Source organism: Rhineura floridana, chromosome 8 (assembly GCF_030035675.1).
Source record: "Rhineura floridana isolate rRhiFlo1 chromosome 8, rRhiFlo1.hap2, whole genome shotgun sequence".
Classification (NCBI taxonomy): domain Eukaryota; kingdom Metazoa; phylum Chordata; class Lepidosauria; order Squamata; family Rhineuridae; genus Rhineura; species Rhineura floridana.
The window spans coordinates 80,020,410-80,040,097 of record NC_084487.1 but is presented as its reverse complement, the minus strand read 5'-3'; the positions used below and the strand labels follow the sequence as shown (position 1 = coordinate 80,040,097).

The 19,688-nt window shown below is 39.1% G+C and overlaps 1 protein-coding gene across 2 annotated transcripts in view; it reads right to left on the bottom strand.

The window, feature by feature from the left end:
• Positions 1 to 8,658, bottom strand: part of SLC38A4 (solute carrier family 38 member 4) — a 31,112-nt gene extending 22,454 nt beyond the window's left edge. Inside the window, exons 1-2 of one of the 2 annotated variants that reach the window (XM_061639880.1) lie at positions 8,573 to 8,658; positions 93 to 332 (exon numbers count right to left, since the gene is read on the bottom strand). In XM_061639880.1, the coding sequence (XP_061495864.1) occupies positions 93 to 211 (119 nt within the window). In that variant the 5' untranslated portion in view covers positions 212 to 332; positions 8,573 to 8,658. Of the gene's footprint in view, positions 1 to 92; positions 333 to 6,379; positions 6,736 to 8,572 lie in introns of those variants that run through there. The other variant, XM_061639881.1, reaches the window with a different exon arrangement.
• Positions 8,659 to 19,688: the final 11,030 nt, after the last annotated feature.

Genomic DNA, 19,688 nt, shown 5'->3' with positions numbered 1-19,688 from the left:
CGTGCCCCCCTGTTAGAACTCTGGGCTCCTGAAGCAACAATTTAGTGGGATTACTTGCATTTTAATCTGGTGATTCCTGCAATTAATTGTACCTGCTAATAGTAGCCTTTTCTGGATCTCCCATATCGGTGTAGGTGTCTTCAGTGCTGTCACCACTGTTGCTCTCCTCATCAAGTTCTATGTTGACTTTTTTCAGTTCCATGCGATCCATTTGAGCTGTCAGCAATTTCCGGGACGCAACCCCCCTGAGGCGTCTTCAGTGTCAACAGAACTGTACTTTCTGCTCTAAAGGTTCTGCCTTCACAATATGTTGACTCTCAGAACACTCTGTTCTATAAACAGGAAACCAAATACTTCATTTAAATTTCCTCAAATCAGATAAAAGGCGTGTGAGCATCATTCATTTTATGTTTTTTAAAATTTAAAAAACTATATTTTCATCTGAGAAAATTCAGAATAAATCCAACTTTTGACTAGTTTCTTCTCAAAATGATATAAGGAAGAATGATTTCTAATGCGCAATAATCAAGATGCTTTTCTTTAGCATTAATTTAGCATATTTACGCATTTATTTGCACCCAGCCTTTCCTTCCAAAATTGGGTCAAGGAAGTTCACAAAAATTAAAAACTGATGCAAGGGGGAAAAAAAGAAAAGAATATAAGTCAGCACAAAGAGATATTTTAAAATGTAGCCAACATTAAAAAGATTCAAACTATTTTTAAAAAACCCTAAACATCTGGCTAAAGAGGAAAAATGGCTACTAATATTATAGGTATGTTATTACAATATTGTATGCAAGTGCAAACTACCAGGTGCAAACAACCAGGTGTTATTACAATATGGTATGCAAACAACTAGCACTGCAATTATGAAAGTATTCCATTTTAACTGATAGACTAGCAATTCTGATTTGTAGACTGGACAATAGAATTAATGAGACTTCTGAGCTCACCTGAAATATGGAATTAAACAGAGTCAGAATGGTGTGGCCAAAATATTGTTTTCCTATCATAATGTCCATATTTTAATATTTCTTCTGAAGGAAGTCTTATTCTTTAAAAATATGTCTTAATTTAGATGTATAATTTATGTACACTTGATACAATATGGTATATGCATTAACACTGGACCATTCTGCCTTCTGTTTCAGATTGACCATGATCACAAGTAATGCATTCCAGATGAAAAGGTGCTTTTAGTGTCACTTCTGAAATGTTCAAAACATGTATGCATGATACTGACCACTTACAAATTACATGACTAATTGGGGGTGTAAATTGGGATCAACTGGGATGCATATATCTAATCTGCATATTACAGTTACTGGGACACAGCAGCCTGTATTTGAGACAATATCTATCTTCCAGTATTTGGTCAGCTAGATACTTCAGCATCCTTCCCAGGATGAGGAATACCCAGTGACAATGAGCTGCGCAACACCGCATCACAAAGTGCAATTGCTGAGATAGGTGCAGTTCCAAAAGATTGAAGTCAATGAGTATAAAGTGCAAGGTCAAAAACAACCAGCACAATATACAGTACAAACCCTAATATCACATTTAATTATTTGTTCCCTCTTCTCCCATATACTTGTGCCTGAATTCAGACTTAGGGAGGAAGCCTCTCAGATGTCCAAGCCCCTCTTTTCATCTTCATATGGACTTTGGTCCCCTCCAGACCGGAGTTTTGTTTTTGCAGATGTATTCTGCAACATTAACGCAATAATAGTGCAATAGTTGTGGATTTATACTGGACCATCCACACATCATTCTGCTTTATTAATTGTTCTGTGATGATTCCCCAGTGTTACTGCATATTGCTATCTGAAGGGTCACTCTGGTGCTATAGTGCAACCAAAAATGGCACAATCTCCCCCCCCCGCCCCCCGGCCAACAGAATGGTATGAAAACATTACAGGATTTCAGCAGGAAGCTACAGGACAGGACTGATAGGCAATGATGCAGTATGTTGTTGTTATGTGCCTTCAAGTCGATTACAACTTATGGCAACTCTATGTATCAGTGACCTCCAAGAGCATCTGTCATGAAGCACCCTGCTCAGATCATGCAAGTTCAGGTCTGTGGCTTCCGTTATGGAATCAGTCCATCTCTTGTTTGGCCTACCTCTTTTTCTACTTTCTTCTGTTTTTCCCAGCATTATGGTCTTTTCTAGTGAATCATGTCTTCTCATTATGTGTCCAAAGTATGATAACCTCAATTTCATCATTTTAGCTTCTAATGACAGTTCTGGTTTAATTTGTTCTAACACCCAGTTATTTGTCTTTTTTGCAGTCCATGGTATGCACAAAGCTCTCCTCCAACACCACATTTCAAATAAATTGATTTTTCTCTTTTCCGCTAATGATGCAGTATATCCATCCTGAAACCTTTGCAGGCACAAACAGTATTGAAAGCAGGATTGTATATAATGAGCCTGATACCATAAAAGGCATCTGGAGTGGCCTCCTGTGCCCCTATATTATTAATCTTTGTGGTCCCATCAAGATGCCACACACTCTGAATCCCAAGATAAGCAGGCTTTCTGGCAGCTGCAAGAGTTGCTTCACCCACAGTTCTGGTTTCCCCAGTTATGTGACAAGTTCAATGATCCTTTTGTTTTGTTGTTTTTTCCAAATTTTATTGGAGGGGTTTTTTTTGTACAGCAAGGAATAGAGCCAAAAGTCATACACAGAGCTTGGAAGATTACTTTTAAAAAGTAATAAATTACAGTTACAATTACATGGCCCCCAAAGTAGTAATTACTATTACAATTGCTCTGAAAGTAACTGCTAGCTTTACTTTTTCTCAAAAGTAATCACTACAATTACTTTTCAATTACTTTAAAAAAAAGCCTACAAGGTGCTGGCCTTAGCTGCTGCACATCTAAGTAGCCTAAAACAACATTAAAAATAAACACACACATACAGAGGTAGTAGAATAATTCTTTTTATCCATAAGTTAGCAATGGTGGTCTCTCTGCTGGTAAGGGAGGGAGGCAGAGGCCACTACTCAGATCTTTGCATGTCAAACCAAGTGCAACCCTCCCCCCCAGCCAGCAAGCATAATCTCTCTCACTTAACCACCTACCGGACTCTGCCCTGCCACCAACTAAGGGACACTCACCCAAGCAAACATTTTCCCCTGAGATGCAAAAAAGTTAAAATACTGCACCTGCAGCACAGTTTGTGTGCAAAGTACAAACACAGTATTCGCGTGCACACACACACACAGTCATCTTTCACCTCCACAGTTCTTTATCTCCATTCTGCTGCTGTCTCCTTCTCTTTTATCCATGTTCTTGCCCTCTGGCTCCTTTTCCCCTCCACTCCATTCTTCACCACCACCATCCATTTTTTAAAGCAATTTTCTCCATTCCACCCCATCTCACTCTCCATCTCCTCCCTCATTGCTCCCTACCCACCCACGGAGCATGAGGGAAGAGCGATGCTGCACAGAAGTCCAGTTTGAGGCACATGATTTTCATCCACAAATCAGAGGAGCAGAAGACTTCCCCTGCTGCCCCTCTAAGTAATGCCCAAAAGTAATGCTGGAAACATTACAATTACTCCTCAAAAGTAATAAAATTACTCCTAGTTCTATTACAATCAAAATGTAAAGGAATTACCCACTGTTCCTCAAAAAAGTAATGAATTACAAGTAGTTTGTTACTTGTAACTAATTACTTCCAAGCTCTGGTCATACAGTGTTGACAGAAACAGCAGTTGCCTTCTCTGCTAAGAATGTCTCCAGATACTACATCTGATTTCCCATCTCGTCTCAAGGACTTGCTTTTCATCCAGGAAAATTATGCTATCTCCTAATCTATCACCTCTCTGTATTGCCATTCAGACACACAGGCCTGATTCCTACGTAACACTAAGTGTAACCATGGCTTAGAATGAACGAGAAAACATATGGGCTCACAGAGAGAAGATCACAGCTACTATGCCCTTCCTCCAGCTTCTGGTGCACTGCTGTGAGCTAAGCCATAGTTTGACTTAGTGTGGTTTATTTCCCCTAGACAAACCATGAGTGGTATGCCATATAATACACCTAGGGCACAGCTCTTAGTATATCTAAAGAGAGTTATACCACGAGTTCGTGTTCAGACAGACATAACACTAAGCCAAACCATGGCTCAGTTTAGAGCAGCGTGGCAGCAGCAGGATTGGAAAAGAATAAAGTAGCTGCAATCTTCTCTCTGGGAACCTGAATGTTTACTTGTTCATACTAAGCCATGGTTTCGCTTAGCATTATGTGTGAACTGGGTCACAGTGTGTGTACAGGAAGAGCAGAGGGTTAGGAACCTTAGAAGGTTGCCCTTCTCTTTCATTGACCCCTGCCCTGACCTCTTACCTATGGATGACACAGCTGCTGTAGTTTAGTGGCTAAGAAACTGGGCACTCTCTAGTGGTCTCAGGCAAGCCACTCTCCCTCAGCCTCAGTCACCTATCTGCAATATGGGAATAATAATAGTGTCTTGCCTTACTGAGTTGTTATTAGGATTACGGCTAGATCACATATGCGAAGCACTTTGGACAATTGAAAAGAGTATGCAAATGTATTTATTATGTATGGGTGATACTGCTAGACTGGGGGATCCATCTGAAAGAGGTACAATAAACTGCACTAATGCACTGACTGCTTCTGGTCAGACAAGACCCTCTCTCTATATATACTCCAGATCCACTCTTCACTAATAGGAGTGGGGGACCCACGTGTCCAGAAGCTCTGTGTATATTTCAGAAACTATGTGAAGTTCTGAATTAGGGTGACTAAATTATTGTACAGCTTGAGCGAAGAACACATATGAGTATTAGGACCATGTGGTCACTACAGTCTCCACTTAGCAGTAATAACGTGCTACATCTGTAGAGAGGGAAGGTGAAAGTAATGCTAAACAATAACAGAAATCTCTTTCGTTATCAAGCAGTCACAATTTCATACATGCCAATATCCCTTACTAATGCATATTACATTCCTCAGTGCAACTGGATTCAGTAGGTCAGGTCCAGAATTTGTCATAACGTTTAGTCCTCAAGAGAGACTCTGAGTATGCTCCCAAAGATCATCTTATGTCCACTAAGACCAGTGCCTTTAGTGTGGTGCCCTTGAAATGTGAACATCAGGCAGGCACCTATATATTGACATTTAGGAAACTGATTAAAACTCATCTGTTCAATCAGGCTCTTCCTGAGGAGTGATCCAGCTATCTTGATGGATTAAGCTTACCTACTGATTTATGATGTATTTGTACTTGTTTCATGAATGTAATTTTATTGTTGATTTTATGCCGTTTACTGCCATATCTTAATCTTGGTGGTATAGAGTTTTTTGCAAATATAAATAAATAAACCAATGCTTAGAGTAGACTTATTCAAACCAATGGGAACAGATTAGTCATAACTTAAGTCCCATTGAATTCCATTAATCTACTCTAAACAACATTTAGTCTTGATCCACCCTGGCAGGTATAAACTTTCTTATTATATCAAGGGTGAATTGTAGATAATTTATACTAGCATGTAATTCATATGACATAAATGGGATTCCAAAGTGCATATAGAGTGGGAATTGCCTTCACAGAATTATTACAAACTTGTGAACTCAAGATGCCTGAACAAAACTCTTCATTTTCTTTTTGATGAAATAATATATAGATAATAAAAATACATATATTATTTCTCTGTATCTGTATCGCATAAATACTACACACATGGCCATTTTTTCAGTATTTTTAATTCATTTACATTAATAGCAGTTTACATTCCTGATTCAAATGCACAGATAGAAGCTTAACTCGAATTCTTGTAGAATATAGATTGTCTAAATGAATTTTCATTGCTTAAGAAATATTTGATTACTTACAACCATGATTATTGCTAAGAATAACCAGTTTTCACAGGCAAGGACACTGAATCACACAGTTGTTAGCCAAGAAATTATCAATATGACACTTCAATCCTCTCTCTCTTCAAAATGGGTGTTTAAAATATTGCAGAATTGAATGCTAAAATCTCAGCAGCATAAACAGTTTTAATTTCTTCTTCTATCTTGAGCCCCAAGTTTTATTTAATTAGAATTTTCTAATTTTTCAGCATGGAAATTAGTTAGTTCTTAGATAACTAGAAAACTATCACCATTCTGCAGAGTGTAAACATACTGTTCCCAACAAACATTCAGTCACGTATTTATTTATAGCATGAAAGCACTGAAGTTAATGTGCACAGATCATTAACATATTTTTCAGTAGCAGCCCAATGGCTAGAAAGCAGACTTCGGATTGAAAATAAGACAACAACCTATCTGCACTCTCAAATATTTTTTTCTTTTTTGGAAAAAGCAAAAGAACACCAAGATGTTTGATATAGTTTCCTACCAGAGGCAGATGGACTGCATATGGCTTTCAGTGTGATCACTTCAGTCTCTGTGTGAGAGTGATCACCTAATCTGGCATTAGGTCAGAAGAAGCTAGTCAGGCTAACTTTCCAGGGGAGGCAATTCCCGAGATATAAGGAACTCCGATTAAAGCAATACAAAATTATGTTTTCTCTGTCATGCTAGTGGCATAACACCAGCTATTTTGTCCTCTGGCAAGCAGAATGACAATGTGTTATGCCTCAATACATGTTCAAAATCTGTATCTTAACTAAAAGGAGCAGTAAGCATTATTGAAAGTTACATGCAACCTGGAATAAAGTTAGAAGCTTATCAGGAAAAACTACCTAAAAAGAAAAACAAAAAATAAGCAACAGGTAACAACAAAAATGGTTCAAATTATTAGTCATATTCCTCTTCCAGAGGAAAAATGTTTAATTTTATTCTTTCTTTTTTTGTGTTTAAAGTTATTCAAGATAAAGCTTTAGGTTAATACATGATTGTCTAAGCCTGTCAGTGTTTATTTTACTATAGCTTTGAGTTACAAAATGCATTCGGACAAAAATAATCACTATAATTTGCTTATACAATCAAACTAAAAGGTGAGTTCGGAGAAAGGAAATTTTTTTTTTTAACATGGCCACTTGCCTATTCTTCACAGGGTAGGTGAACCTGACAATGAAACCAAAGGCCAATACCTTGGCTATGTAAGGCATTAGACAGACTCAAAACTCAAAGCAGGCACATGGTTACCTGAGATTGAACCAGGATGGTGAGTACAGGATGTGACTAGGGCTGCAATCCTATACTCGCTCACCTGGAAGTAAGTTTTCTTAAGGTTTATATGATTTCCTTCTGAATAGAAAATAGTGCTATAAAGCTACAACCATAAAAATACTTATTTAGAAGTCAGTGCTATTGAAATAAATTGCTACTTATATTTGAGTAAAAATGAATAGGATGGACTGTAACGTTGTCTGGGATACCCTAGCTGTGTAAATAGATCCAAGGCGAGCCTGAGTAAACCTTAACAACTTTGCTATCTGTGATGATGGATGCAAACTCTGAATGTGTCCAAATGGAGTATTACATTATCTACGTTTGCATGCCATCGGCACTCTTATCACAGCAAGATATACATCCCACCCAGTGCTGCAGGTAAGTGTTATAGGGTCATTTCTACTAATGGCATATAAAGCCATCAGCATTGAGCAATGATACAGGAAAAGAGAGTTTGGCTATGGAATCTTCCTTTGTGCATGTCCCATCTGGTTTCAAAGGAGGTAGAAGGGTTGTGTGGGCAAATCCTGTGCTTGCATAATCTAGGAGAGGTCTGGAGCCATGGTTTCGGCAGGTTGTCAGTGGGATCTACATCTGCAGGTTGTCAGTGGATCCATATCGAGAAATGTTACATTCCTTAAAAAAAAGTCTGAAGAGTTGGGCCCCATGCTCTGCAGAGTGTACAAAATTTTCAGACCACAAAATTGATAATGTCCTTGTTTGCAGGTTGCAAATCTTGCATGTTCTTACAGGCATGGACTTCCATTGAACTAAATTCCATTGGCTTGGGGTATAGCTGGAAGGCACATGATATAGCAATTTTGTTGAAACTAAGCTGGTCTTGGTCTGATCAAACCTGAATGGGAGGCCACCCAGGAAACTCCTGTATACTGCCTTGTGTTCCATGAAGAAAACACAAGACACTAAGGAAACAAGGAAGTAAATATATTGGATTAAAGCCTCTAGATCAACTGGAATTTTACTTTGTATTACTTGCATTAATTTGGCAGTTGCACTGCAGATAAAATTTCAAAAACAGCTGCAAAGTCAATCACTTTTGGGAAACAATGTGTTACCTTTTCGAAGATGGAAAGCTCCATGACTTCTATGATAAGATGAGCAAAATTAAAACATCCACATTTCTTCAATCAATTATGAATGTAATAATTAGCTACATAAATCTGATATAGACAAAAGCAGCTAAATTATCTCTGAATCTATCTTTGATTCTAAAACTGTATTAAATTTCCACAAAAAAATCAATCCAGCTGCTGAAGCAAATTTGGCAGCGAAAACAACTAGATAAAACCTGCCACTAAATATTTTTTATCCCTTTTGCATTTAAATGTGAATTTCATATTCATTTTTTGATCCCCTTACTTAAAAGCATAAAGAACCTTGCAAAAAAAATTACCTTTCTTTTTCTTTCTTTCTTTCGTTCACTCTAAGATATAACTTATTAATTTAAAAATGGCACCTGTGTTTCAGAGTTTCCTCATATAAGACCTTCTACAGCTAGATAATGATTTAAAGGCAAATGGGAGTGTATCAGATAAACCAATCAACAATGAAGATAATCCAACACCTCCCTTTGTCATACTTGCGTCAGCTCTTTTTAAAAAAGAGTAAAGAAAAAGACAAAAAATTCTGATGCACATTCAGGGAAGCTAACACTCTTACCGGAGCTATTTGCTTTTTGAACTTGGCAGTTATACAAAATGCACATCTGTAGAAGGTCTTCAGTAGACTATTGCCATGCTGTCAGGCCACTGTAGACAGCCTAGTTTACTATCAGTACTTTCAAAGAAGTTAATTTTTACTAAATGTTATAATTTCTGCGAAGTAAACCAAGAGTACCAGATGGGCTTAGAGAGCCAGCAGCCACTTCATTTTTATCTTACTCCCCCCTCCCCCACTACAAAGGTAGGCCCTGGTGCTCCACTGAGGTGTCCAAATCATTTCCATTTTCAAGAGACTGTGAAATAAAACAAACAGAAGGAGGTACTTTTTCACACAACACAGAATTAATGATGGGATTCCTTTCCACAGGAAGCCACTAATAAAAATGTCACTGGAAAAAAATAATTTAAGGATAAGTATACCAAGATGAAAAGGGAACTTCCATGATCAATGGCAGTATGCCTGATTACCATATGCTGGGTACTGGCATCTGGTACTGATGTTGCTTTCATATTTCACATGTGAACCTCCCTGTGGCTGCTCAAACTCCCAAGAGAGAATGCTGCATTAGACTGATTGTTTTATCTACCCCAGCAAAGCAATCCTTATTGTCTTAATTTCAAACTGCACAAGGGATGCGATTATTTGAAGTCTGGGTTTTTTTACAGTAAACAACAACAACAATCCTCTGGAGCACCTTGGACAGCTCCTTGTAAGTTCGGACTAAAACCGAGGGTGGATTCCACTGCCCCACTGACATGGAGCCACCAGCCACCACTGGTCCCAGGAAGACTGTACCATGTGATCCCCCCCCCCGAAAATATATTTGATTGAAATAAGAATAAGATGTGGATTAGGCGGCTCTGCATTAAAGCTTCTCATGTATAAAGCTGGCTGCGTTAAAGCTGGTTTAGCCTTTAAAATCTATTCCTGTAAGGATCTGTATCTGTGTATGAGCAGCGAATAAACAACAGTTGTCAAGCTGTGAAAAAAGTGTCCACTGAGAAATGCTTGCTTTAAGAGAAAGCGAGGGGCTATGCACAAGCCATACAAGTTTGCATTTAAAGGCAAACTTACTTAATTAGTCCTTCCTGAAACAATATGCAAACTTAAATACAGCTAAAATTCAAAATTTGTACATCTCTGAGTTTTGTAACGCGGTTCTCCAATCAACTAATATGTACAAAACTGCATTTACTAGGGTAAAGTGTATACAAAAATGCAAGTATTTCTGCTTTATTTTAGTAGAAATGTCTTTCAAAGAAAGAACAAAATTGCATTAAAATATATGTATTATGAATAATGCACACTAAAATGCTGATGAATTTTCACGAGGACTCTCTATATATCACAGCGTGGAGAACTGAAATTAAGACTGGAGAAATTAGAAACTGAGACAAATAGAAATTCACTCATCCCTATGTTGGCCTTTCTTATTACCCATTAGCCCTAGAGTGATTTGGTGGACAAAAGCAAAACAAAGTAACTTTTCTCGGGAATGTTGCAGAACAGCAAGAAGCCCAGAATTATTACTTTTTAAAAAAATCTTCTCATTTTCCCAGGTTCTCCTTTGACTTTAATGAAAAGCAAACTTCACAAACTACTGACAAAAATAAATGTCTAAGGATAAATGTAGTGCAAAAGTGATGACACAGGACTTTGAAGCAGAAGTCCAGGACCCTACTCAGTAGAATGAGCAAGAGGGCCTCCAAAAGTATCAATGCTGGCTCACTATATTGAAGTAGCACACATTGTCGTATTTATAAAAGCCCCTGTAAGACCATAAAGTCCAGAGTCTAAAACTATCTAAATCATCACTAGTGAAAGAATATATTTGCAGTCAACAAACTTCGTTACATGAATCTTCCTCATTTTAAAAAACCAGCCATTATTCATATAAGTTAAGTGTAATATTGGTTTATGATTTTATCTCATTGTATCCAATATGATGGCCTCTTCTGCAGCTATTTGTTATATTTATACATTTATTTTGAATATCTCTAATTAAAACTCATCCAAATTTAAAAAATTACCATAAGAAATCCACTTAATAACAAAAGCAGATATGACAAATATAACTAAAACTGAAATACTTCAAATACAGAGTGGGCACCAGTGATAACTTATTAAAACTAGTCTCCTGCAAATACTTGGGCAAACAAATGTTCACTTGGCACTGAAATGAGAAAAGATTCCCTTTATGGGGATGTTGCACAACCTGGCTGCCATCACTGAAAAGGGCCTTTCTCACATCAGCTCAGTGTACAGTGCTCAACAGTGGGATAACCACCACTTTGGCTGGCTGCATTTGACTAGGACTTAGGCAAGCTCCATCGGGTTCAATGAGTCTTACTCCCAGGCAAGTGTATATTAGATTGCAGTCTTACTCTCAGAAACTATTTTCAGTGCCACAGCTCAATAACAAAGAAAAGCATGGTTTTGAGCATGCATAAAATGCCTTTCCTTCACCCAGGGTCAGCGTCAAAGGTAGGCACTGTTGGGCACCTGTCAAGGCCCACAACCTAGAAGGAGGCTCAATGCAAGAAGTTCTTCCTCCGCACATTGTCTGTTCACTTGCTCTGTCTGAGCAAGTGATTAGGGACAAAAGGGGGAAGGGGAATCATTCCTCTATTTACCTTTACCTTTCCATTTGCCATCTGTGAGACTTGAGAGAGGGCAAGCAAGTCGGTAGTTGTGACAGTAGCAAGGAGGAGGTGGGGCTACTCAGGAAGGGAGCCCACTGAGGGCATCTTGTCCAAAGTATCCCCCCAAAGCTGAAGCCAAAACAACTCTCACCACTCAGTAGGTCCAAGCAGATGGGACATTTGTGGGATGAGTAGACACTACTCTTAAAGCAGAAAGTGTGGCCTTTAAGCAGGTTTGATCTCCAGCAACTATTATTCCATGGTATACATTCCCCCCAACACCCCTTCAAAACAACCCCACTACTGGAAGATGTACGAGCAGAGCCCTGTTGCTAGATTCTTTAGCGTGACCTGGCATTTTGAATGACTATGAAATCCTATTAGAGAAAAAGTTAATGCTTAATTAATGTGCTGACTAATGTGATCCAGTCAGTAAAAAATATCTAGTCTATTTTACCTGTTGCCAAGAGAACATGCTGATAACAAGTCTGTGGCTTGCCCATCCAAAGAGTTCATGGCTGAGCAGCCAAGATTTAAAGTCATGTTCCTCTAGGCTGTGTCCAGCACTTGGTCAATACGTAGAAGACAAAAATTACCCTCTCCACAATAAGCCAGACAAAGAAAAACAGAGAACTCTGGGGGCATCCTTTGGGGCAGACGTGCAATCCAGAGGTGTATAACAATCAATAAAGCACCACAGGCTTTGCTTTCAGTCATCAGGAGAGAAAGGTGAAAGTGGTCAGTTCAAAAGTGATTTAGGCTCTATGATGCAACACCACGCTTGCGTTATGTAATACACTGCAGATCAGAAAAGAGAAGCCTGCATTTGGCGAGGCTGAATCCTTCCTAGGCAAGAGCCTTAATGACGGTCTGCCTGCAATATACTAAGAAACCTTTTGGCTAAACGAATTCTGTTGGTTACACTCAGGGGAATCTGCCAGGCATATTGACACTTAGGCTGTGAACACTAGTTACCAGAGCAGAGTTTCCATTTCCGCCCCGGGCTCCTACTGGGAGGAAGGGCGAGATATAAATCTAATAAATAAATAAATAAAATTAGCAACACCTGCAGGGGGAATGGGCTGATCAGTTGCAAAATCTATTTGAAGCTGATTTTTTAAAAAATGCACTCAAGCGGCTTCTATCAGGTTTTACAGTAAAGAGGAGCAGGGTTTGATTAGCGCTATGTGTGCCCATTGTCAGATGAGCTGGAGCTGCACTGGAACCGGCAGAACAGTGAATGTACTTCTACCCTTATTCAATAACCAGTTAAAATTTTACAAAGGAGGTAGGATTTTTTTTAAAAAGGGAGGGAGGAGAGTGACAACCCTTTCCCACCTACTACTGTTCTCAGGAACATAGGAAGCCACCTTATACTGAGTCAGACCCAGATGGGTCCATCTTGCACAGTATTGTCTACCCTACTGTTCTTCAACCTTAAGTACTCAGATGTAGCCCAAACTCCCATCATCCTCAGCCAGCTTAGGCACTGGTCAAGGGTTCATGGGAGTTGTAGTCTAACAACATCTGGGGACCCAAAGTGGAAGAACACTGGTCTACTCTACTGGGCAGCAGCTCTCTGGATTTCAGTCAGGAGTCTTTCTGAACCCTACCTGGGGATGCCTGGGACCTTCTGCATGTAAGGCAGATGCTCTGCCACTGAGCTATGGCCCTTCCCATTCCATTACTTCCACCACACAATTTTTACCTTCCCTCCACCCACCATTAAAACTTGCTGAACTTGAGTGGTGGGAGGGGAGAGGTTGGAGGCAGACAGACACAGACCTGCCTTCTGTAGCAACTGCCTCAGTAATGGGAGGGACAGGAGAGCCACTGCCTATGCCAGGAATGAGGAGCCTGTGACTTTCTTTACATTGTTGGACTCCAACTCTAATCATCCCAGCCAGCATGACCAATGGTCAAGGATGATGAGAGTTGCAGTCCAACAACATTTGGAAGGCCACAGATTCTCTGTCTGTGGACTAGGTCATTGCTACAGGCCAAATAATCCGCTCCAGGCTCCCCTGCCACCTGAAACCAGTTTCAAGCTAGGCTTCGTTATGTGCCTTCAAGTCTATTACAACACTAGGCAGGTGGGGTGAAAACGTTGGAAATGTATCCCTCCCCTCCTCAGAGGTAGGTCCAACAGCTCAGAAAGTAGCAAGGAGACACAATGGCAGGAACTTCCTAACTCTGCACAAAACTTAAACAATGGACCAAACTTGATGCAATGGGACATTATTCACATGCCCACCCCATTCACCTGGAAAGTTACAGTAAAAGAAGTACTCAGGAAGTTGGTGCTATGCTTTCCCCTCCCCCTCACCAAACCTCTCCTCAGTCCATTGTTTCAAGTGCTTTGCTCCATTTGTGGCTCACCTCTGTGATCAAAGCCAAGAAGGGACACAAGTGTTTGCTGTGATGGATTGAGAGAAGGACAAGGTATAAGAGTGTGGGGGGGAGAGGAAGTACAGCACTTATTTTATTGTTAAACTGGGGCCATATCTGCACCATACATTCAAAGCAGCAACATCCCACTATAAACAGGCATGGATTCCCTCAAAGAATCCTGGGAACCGTAGTTTGTTAAGGGTGCTAAGAGTTGTAAGGGGCCTACTAATACCCTTACAGGGCTACAGTTCCCTGGGAAGAGGGATTAACTGTTAAACCACTCTGGGAACTGTAGGTTTGTCAGGGGAACAGGGTCTCCTAACAACTCTCAGCACCCTTCGCAAACTACACTTCCCGGGATTCACTGGGGGAAACCATGACTGTTTAAAGTGGCATAACACTGCTTTATATGTAAAGTGCAGATGTGGCCTAAGATATGCATGTCATATGCAAACTGGGCAGCCACATAAAAGGGAATACTTGTCTGCCATTATCACATCTAATTTTGTTTTCAGTAATTTGGAAACTCACTCATATGAAATAATTGCATAGAACAGTGGTACCATCGATAAGCCTCCTGTGTGAAGAAGAGGTTATATTTTAACATATATGCTTTCCTGTGTTACCAAAGAGTTAGGCAAAATTTTCTGGCTTTGTAGAAAACTGGGAAGTGGTTTCCCAGCTATGTCACAAATGGAAGTGGTTGTGATATTGCACATGTGGTTACAACAGTAGGTTGAAATAGTGCAACTCAGTAGTTTAAAAGACAACAGATGCAAATGAAATAAATGACTGGTGCATATATAATATAATAATTTTTCTTCAGTAGGAAGAAAAGATGATGGGTGAAAGTTAAACAGCATTCTCTAAGCTGAGGTATTCCTGGGAAATGCAGAAAAATTGAGGGCCTGTTTTAGGGAACCTCAGGTTGTAAACACACTAGTCAACAGATCAAAGCATTTCCATTAGCCATACCTGGAAAGGGAACAAGTTGATCTGCTGATCAGTTGTGAAATCTCTTTGGGAAAAAGGGCGAACCCAAAATAACATAAAATAAAATGCTGAACAACCAAAAGGAAAGGAGAACCTTCAGACTGGTGCTCAGAAATGCACATTTATTATGGCATATGATGCACCCAATGCATTCTAAAAACAGCCTGTTTCAGGGACTGTCAAGTCTTGAATAGAACATTTTCCCTATGACTTGTTATATTTCTTGCTATTAAAGTAAGACAGAGCAATACTCTTTTGGCCCCGAAGATTTTTGAAATGTGTCAGGCCTATTATTTGTCATAATAAATGGCTTGGAACCAGGTTACTGGAAAGATCTCTTTCCACATACACCTATCGAAACCTTAGATCCTCCTCAGAGGTATTGCTCCACTCCAGGTGCTCTTGCCAAGTGAAGTGAGATGGGTCACCCCCCAGGGAGACACCTTTTTGGTAGTGGCACCCCAGATATAGAATAGCCTCCCCATAGAGACTCACCTGGCTCCTTCTCTGTGGCCTTTCGGCACCTTTTTATTCACAGAGGCTTTTGTGTCTTAAAACTAGCATTTTGCTGTTGCAGCCTAGAGTAGTTGACTCCAGGCTCTAAACTGTTTATGCTGTTTCTATTGCAAGGAAAGGGTTTTTTTTCTTTTGTCTTTTATTGTTATCATTGTACACTGCATTTTTAATGTTGTCTTCTTTGTAAGCAGCACAAGCAGTGCCGGATTTAGGCATAAGCTCAACAAGCTACAGCTTAGGGCCTAACAATCCACAGGGGCCTCAAAAAATTTCAGAAGTTTTTGGGGGGGCTTTTAAAATTTTATGTGTACATATATATATATGGTGTATTTTTTTTAACAAAGGGCCTCCAAGCTTTATATAGCTTAGGGCCTCACCAAGTCTAAATCTGGTACTGAGCACAAGAATATTTATTGATGGACTATATACATTAATAAATGATAATCATTTAAAATTTTGATTTCTGAGCTCCCATCTTACAGCTCTGCCTCTGCTTTTAGCGTTTTAACTCCAAAACACACACATCACTATAGCTCCATATTGCAAGAATGACTAGATATGATGGGGAAACTATTATGGGGTAGAAACACACTCATTGTTCTGCCAGTTCCAGTGTGTCACCAACTCTCTCTTCTGAAAACGGGGACACACAATGCTAGTCAAACCCCACCCCTTTTTACTGTAAAACCTGGTGGGAGCAGCTTGAGCACATTTTTTTTAAAAAAAAAATCAGCTTCAAAGAGATTTCACAACTGATTGGCAGATCAACTTGTTCCCTCTCCAGGTGCGGCCAATGGAAACGCTTTGCTCTGGTGACTAGTGTGTTCAGTCTCAGAGAGGCTTCCAACTGTTACTGATCTTTCTGTTGAAGAACATCCTATTCCAAGGAATGTCAGGGTTTCTTAGAAGGATATCTGAAAGCATTACATCAGAAAAAAAAGTTGAGGAGGCACTCTGAATCATTAAACTGTCTTTTCAGTTATGTCTTGCAAATATAATTTGCATGTCTGGAGCTTTACAAGTAGGTTTCCATGGCTGGCATTTTCATGCAATAAAATGTGCAATAATTAGCCATACATCTGTAGTGAGCATCTTCAAGAAAGGTCTTTTGTTGTTGAGAGATCACATTTTCCCATCACTCAAGCCACAAAATGTTTGTAATTATCATGTGGGAGAAATGACCATGAACATACACTCTACAACTATTATTAAACAAGCCTTCTATGTTTTGATAGGACAGTAATTTTTTCAGTGAAAAATTATGATAAAAATAGGTTAACACAATTTTATTTCCTGAAGTCATGTAGCATTTAGAGTATCATGAAACTCTATGCAAAGATCCTTCAGCAGCAAATGCATTTTCCCTTTTCAGAAAGCACTTGCACTGTTTATGACAAGATTGTGTAATTTTGTGATAACGCTGATTAGCAATTTCGTAAATCTCAAAAACACAATTTGCAAGGTTGTGTCCGTGACCCCTTGAAAAAAATCTAAGAAAACAACCCCATTATGAGACTTTGCAACAGATGTTTGCTTAGCTTGAACTCCACCAGTACGGCTGCCCCATGCTATGGTACATATTTGTTCTTGAATCCTTTCTCAAAGGCACTATTTAAATATGTTGATGCACTAGGTAAGTATACTTTTAATGTATCTAGCATGACTAACAAAAAAACCCTTCACAGATGAATTTTCTTTATCAATAGCAAGAAGAACTCTACGGTGAGTTACATTTCACATTAAAACTAGCATGGTAAATTGCCCAATTATTAATTTTTTTCAGGTGACCATATTATTCCCTAGGACTCCTACTTTAAATTATTTCTGATAAGCTTGTGACAGAGGAACCATTGACGTGAGGAAAGGAAAAGATTGCTATACGTAGAGACTGTTGCTGTGTGCCATATGCCTAACTTGAAATGTAACAGGAATATCACACATGGAACATGCTTCTGGTTCCAAGTGGCATGGGTTAAGGATGCAAGGAAGTGGCAAGACCAAGGAAGACTTTGCGAACCAGGCAGTTCTTTTCATATAGCTGTCATCATAAGGCAAAAGAAATGGCATTCAGTGTGTTAAAGTGGAGATGAGACTCACTTTAAGCTGGAACAGTTACATTTCTTGGTCTTGATTATATCGAGTTCTCTTGCCTATGTATAAAATGGGAGTCCTTTCAAATTCTGTTCTCTTAACTGAGAGCCAGTGTGGTGTAGTGGTTAAGGTGTTGAACTACAGTTCGAATCCCCACACAGCCATGAAGCTCACTGGGTGACTTTGGGCCAATCACTGCCTCTCAGCCTCAGAGGAAGGCAATGGTCAGCCACCTCTGAATACAGCTTACCATGAAAACCCTATTCATAGGGTCACCATAAGCTGGAATCGACTTGAAGGCAGTCCATTTCATTTTCAACTTTGCAGACAATTTTATTTTGGCTGCAGGCTCAGTGCAGCCTTTTGGCAATGGGCAAGTTGGCAATATGATTGAGAGCCTTCCTATTCCTGTTCTCCATCAGAACAGAGACTGCTAAAAAGAAAAAGATGGCCAGGAGATGAGATGCTTTCTTCTGGATTCAAGACACTTAGCACTAGCAATATATAGTGTTTTGCCATCAGAGGGCATGGACTTATATGCATGATGACAGTTCCAGCTTATTGAAAACACACATCATTGTTGTGCTTATAATACATTTTTGAAAAGATTATTCCACAATACTCCAGATTGCTAACAACACATTGTAGAATGGTTCAACTCATGTATTGTAATTCAGATTATTTTCATACTTGTACGTTATTTAGAAGGTGCATATTATTAAGAATGTCTTTACACTTACATGAGAAAGTAAAATCTGGGCTGCAGACCTATATACACTTACATGGGAGTAACTCCCATTAAAGTCAATGGGACTTACTTCTGAGTTGACATGTATAGGATTCCACTGTCAGTGGAACAAACGTCTGACTGATGCCAGAGTCTTCATGTAGCACATTATTTGGTTATATTCTGGAGTTCTCTGTGATGGACTCATGATTCTTCTTTCTTCTTCCATGGATGTCATGATGAAATTCCCAGAAGGGAACATGCATTTATTTTATGAACCAACCAAGTTCATCATTAAAGGGTATATGTCAACCATTCACTCTAGTCAATGTTTTTTGAAGATAAGTATCGAGAAAGTTACCTGTTGTGAGGTTTGCTTGCTAACCTTTTTTTTTAAGTTGAGAAAACATTAAAGTTCAATAAGAAAATGGAAAAAAATTAGGAACTGCAATTTTTAAGAATGCATATTACTACTTTTATAACTTGTTTTTCAAAAATCCTATCCTAATATGAAATTTATTTTTCCCTGTGCCTGTATAAATATGTTGTGTTTCCTTAGTGATAATAGAACCCACACAAGAGCACTGGCTGATATATGGACACAGCCTGAAATTAGATGTTCGTAAAGCAGTGTTTGTATGTGTGTGCGTCATGTGTGTGCAAACAGCAAGTATAATATTACCTAGAATACTGGCAAATTCCTACCTAGGTGAATTAGATTATATAACAGACATTGGATTTCAGCATGTTTCTGATTGCAGAGAACTGCCAAAAAGACCTGTTTAGCCTTCTGTCATAGCAGCAATATAAGGTGTGGTATAAATCAGTATGTTAAATTTCCAAAAACATGGTGCCTTATAACCTATTGTATATTGGGCAGCTTCATATGACACAGCTCCATCCTGCAATGACTGCATAAGAGACTCTACTATTCCATGATTCTATATTTGGATTCCTGCATTGAGCAGGGGATTGGACTTGATGGCCTTATAGGCCCCTTCCAACTCTACTATTCTAAAACCTGGATTACCTGAATCATCTTCTCTCTCTCTTACACACACACACACACTTTTCTGCTTGTCATTACCTGGCTGAGAAAGAATGACTTGCTCAGCAGTTCTCAACAGCTCCCCATTTAGTCAATCACAACGGCAACATGTTCCATCCATTCTAATTGCGCAGAACAAAAGTGGAATAGGTGTAGTTCTATCTGCATATCCTATTTCCATGTTGGCCCATTTGTATATCCAGTGTTTGTTGGTAATACATTAAAGAACACTTTATTAGGACTTAAGTAACTGGGTAACAATGCATTTATTCTTACTGTTCACCAGGGAAAAAAGAGATTCTCAGAAGAATAATTTTCTTGGCTCAAAGTGTTCCATCCCTCACAAATCTAAAATGAAAATAAAATATATATTCTAGGAAACAGCTCTCTTTCTAAGAATGTTAATGTTCTTTATCTATGATTGTCCTCCAGAGCCTAA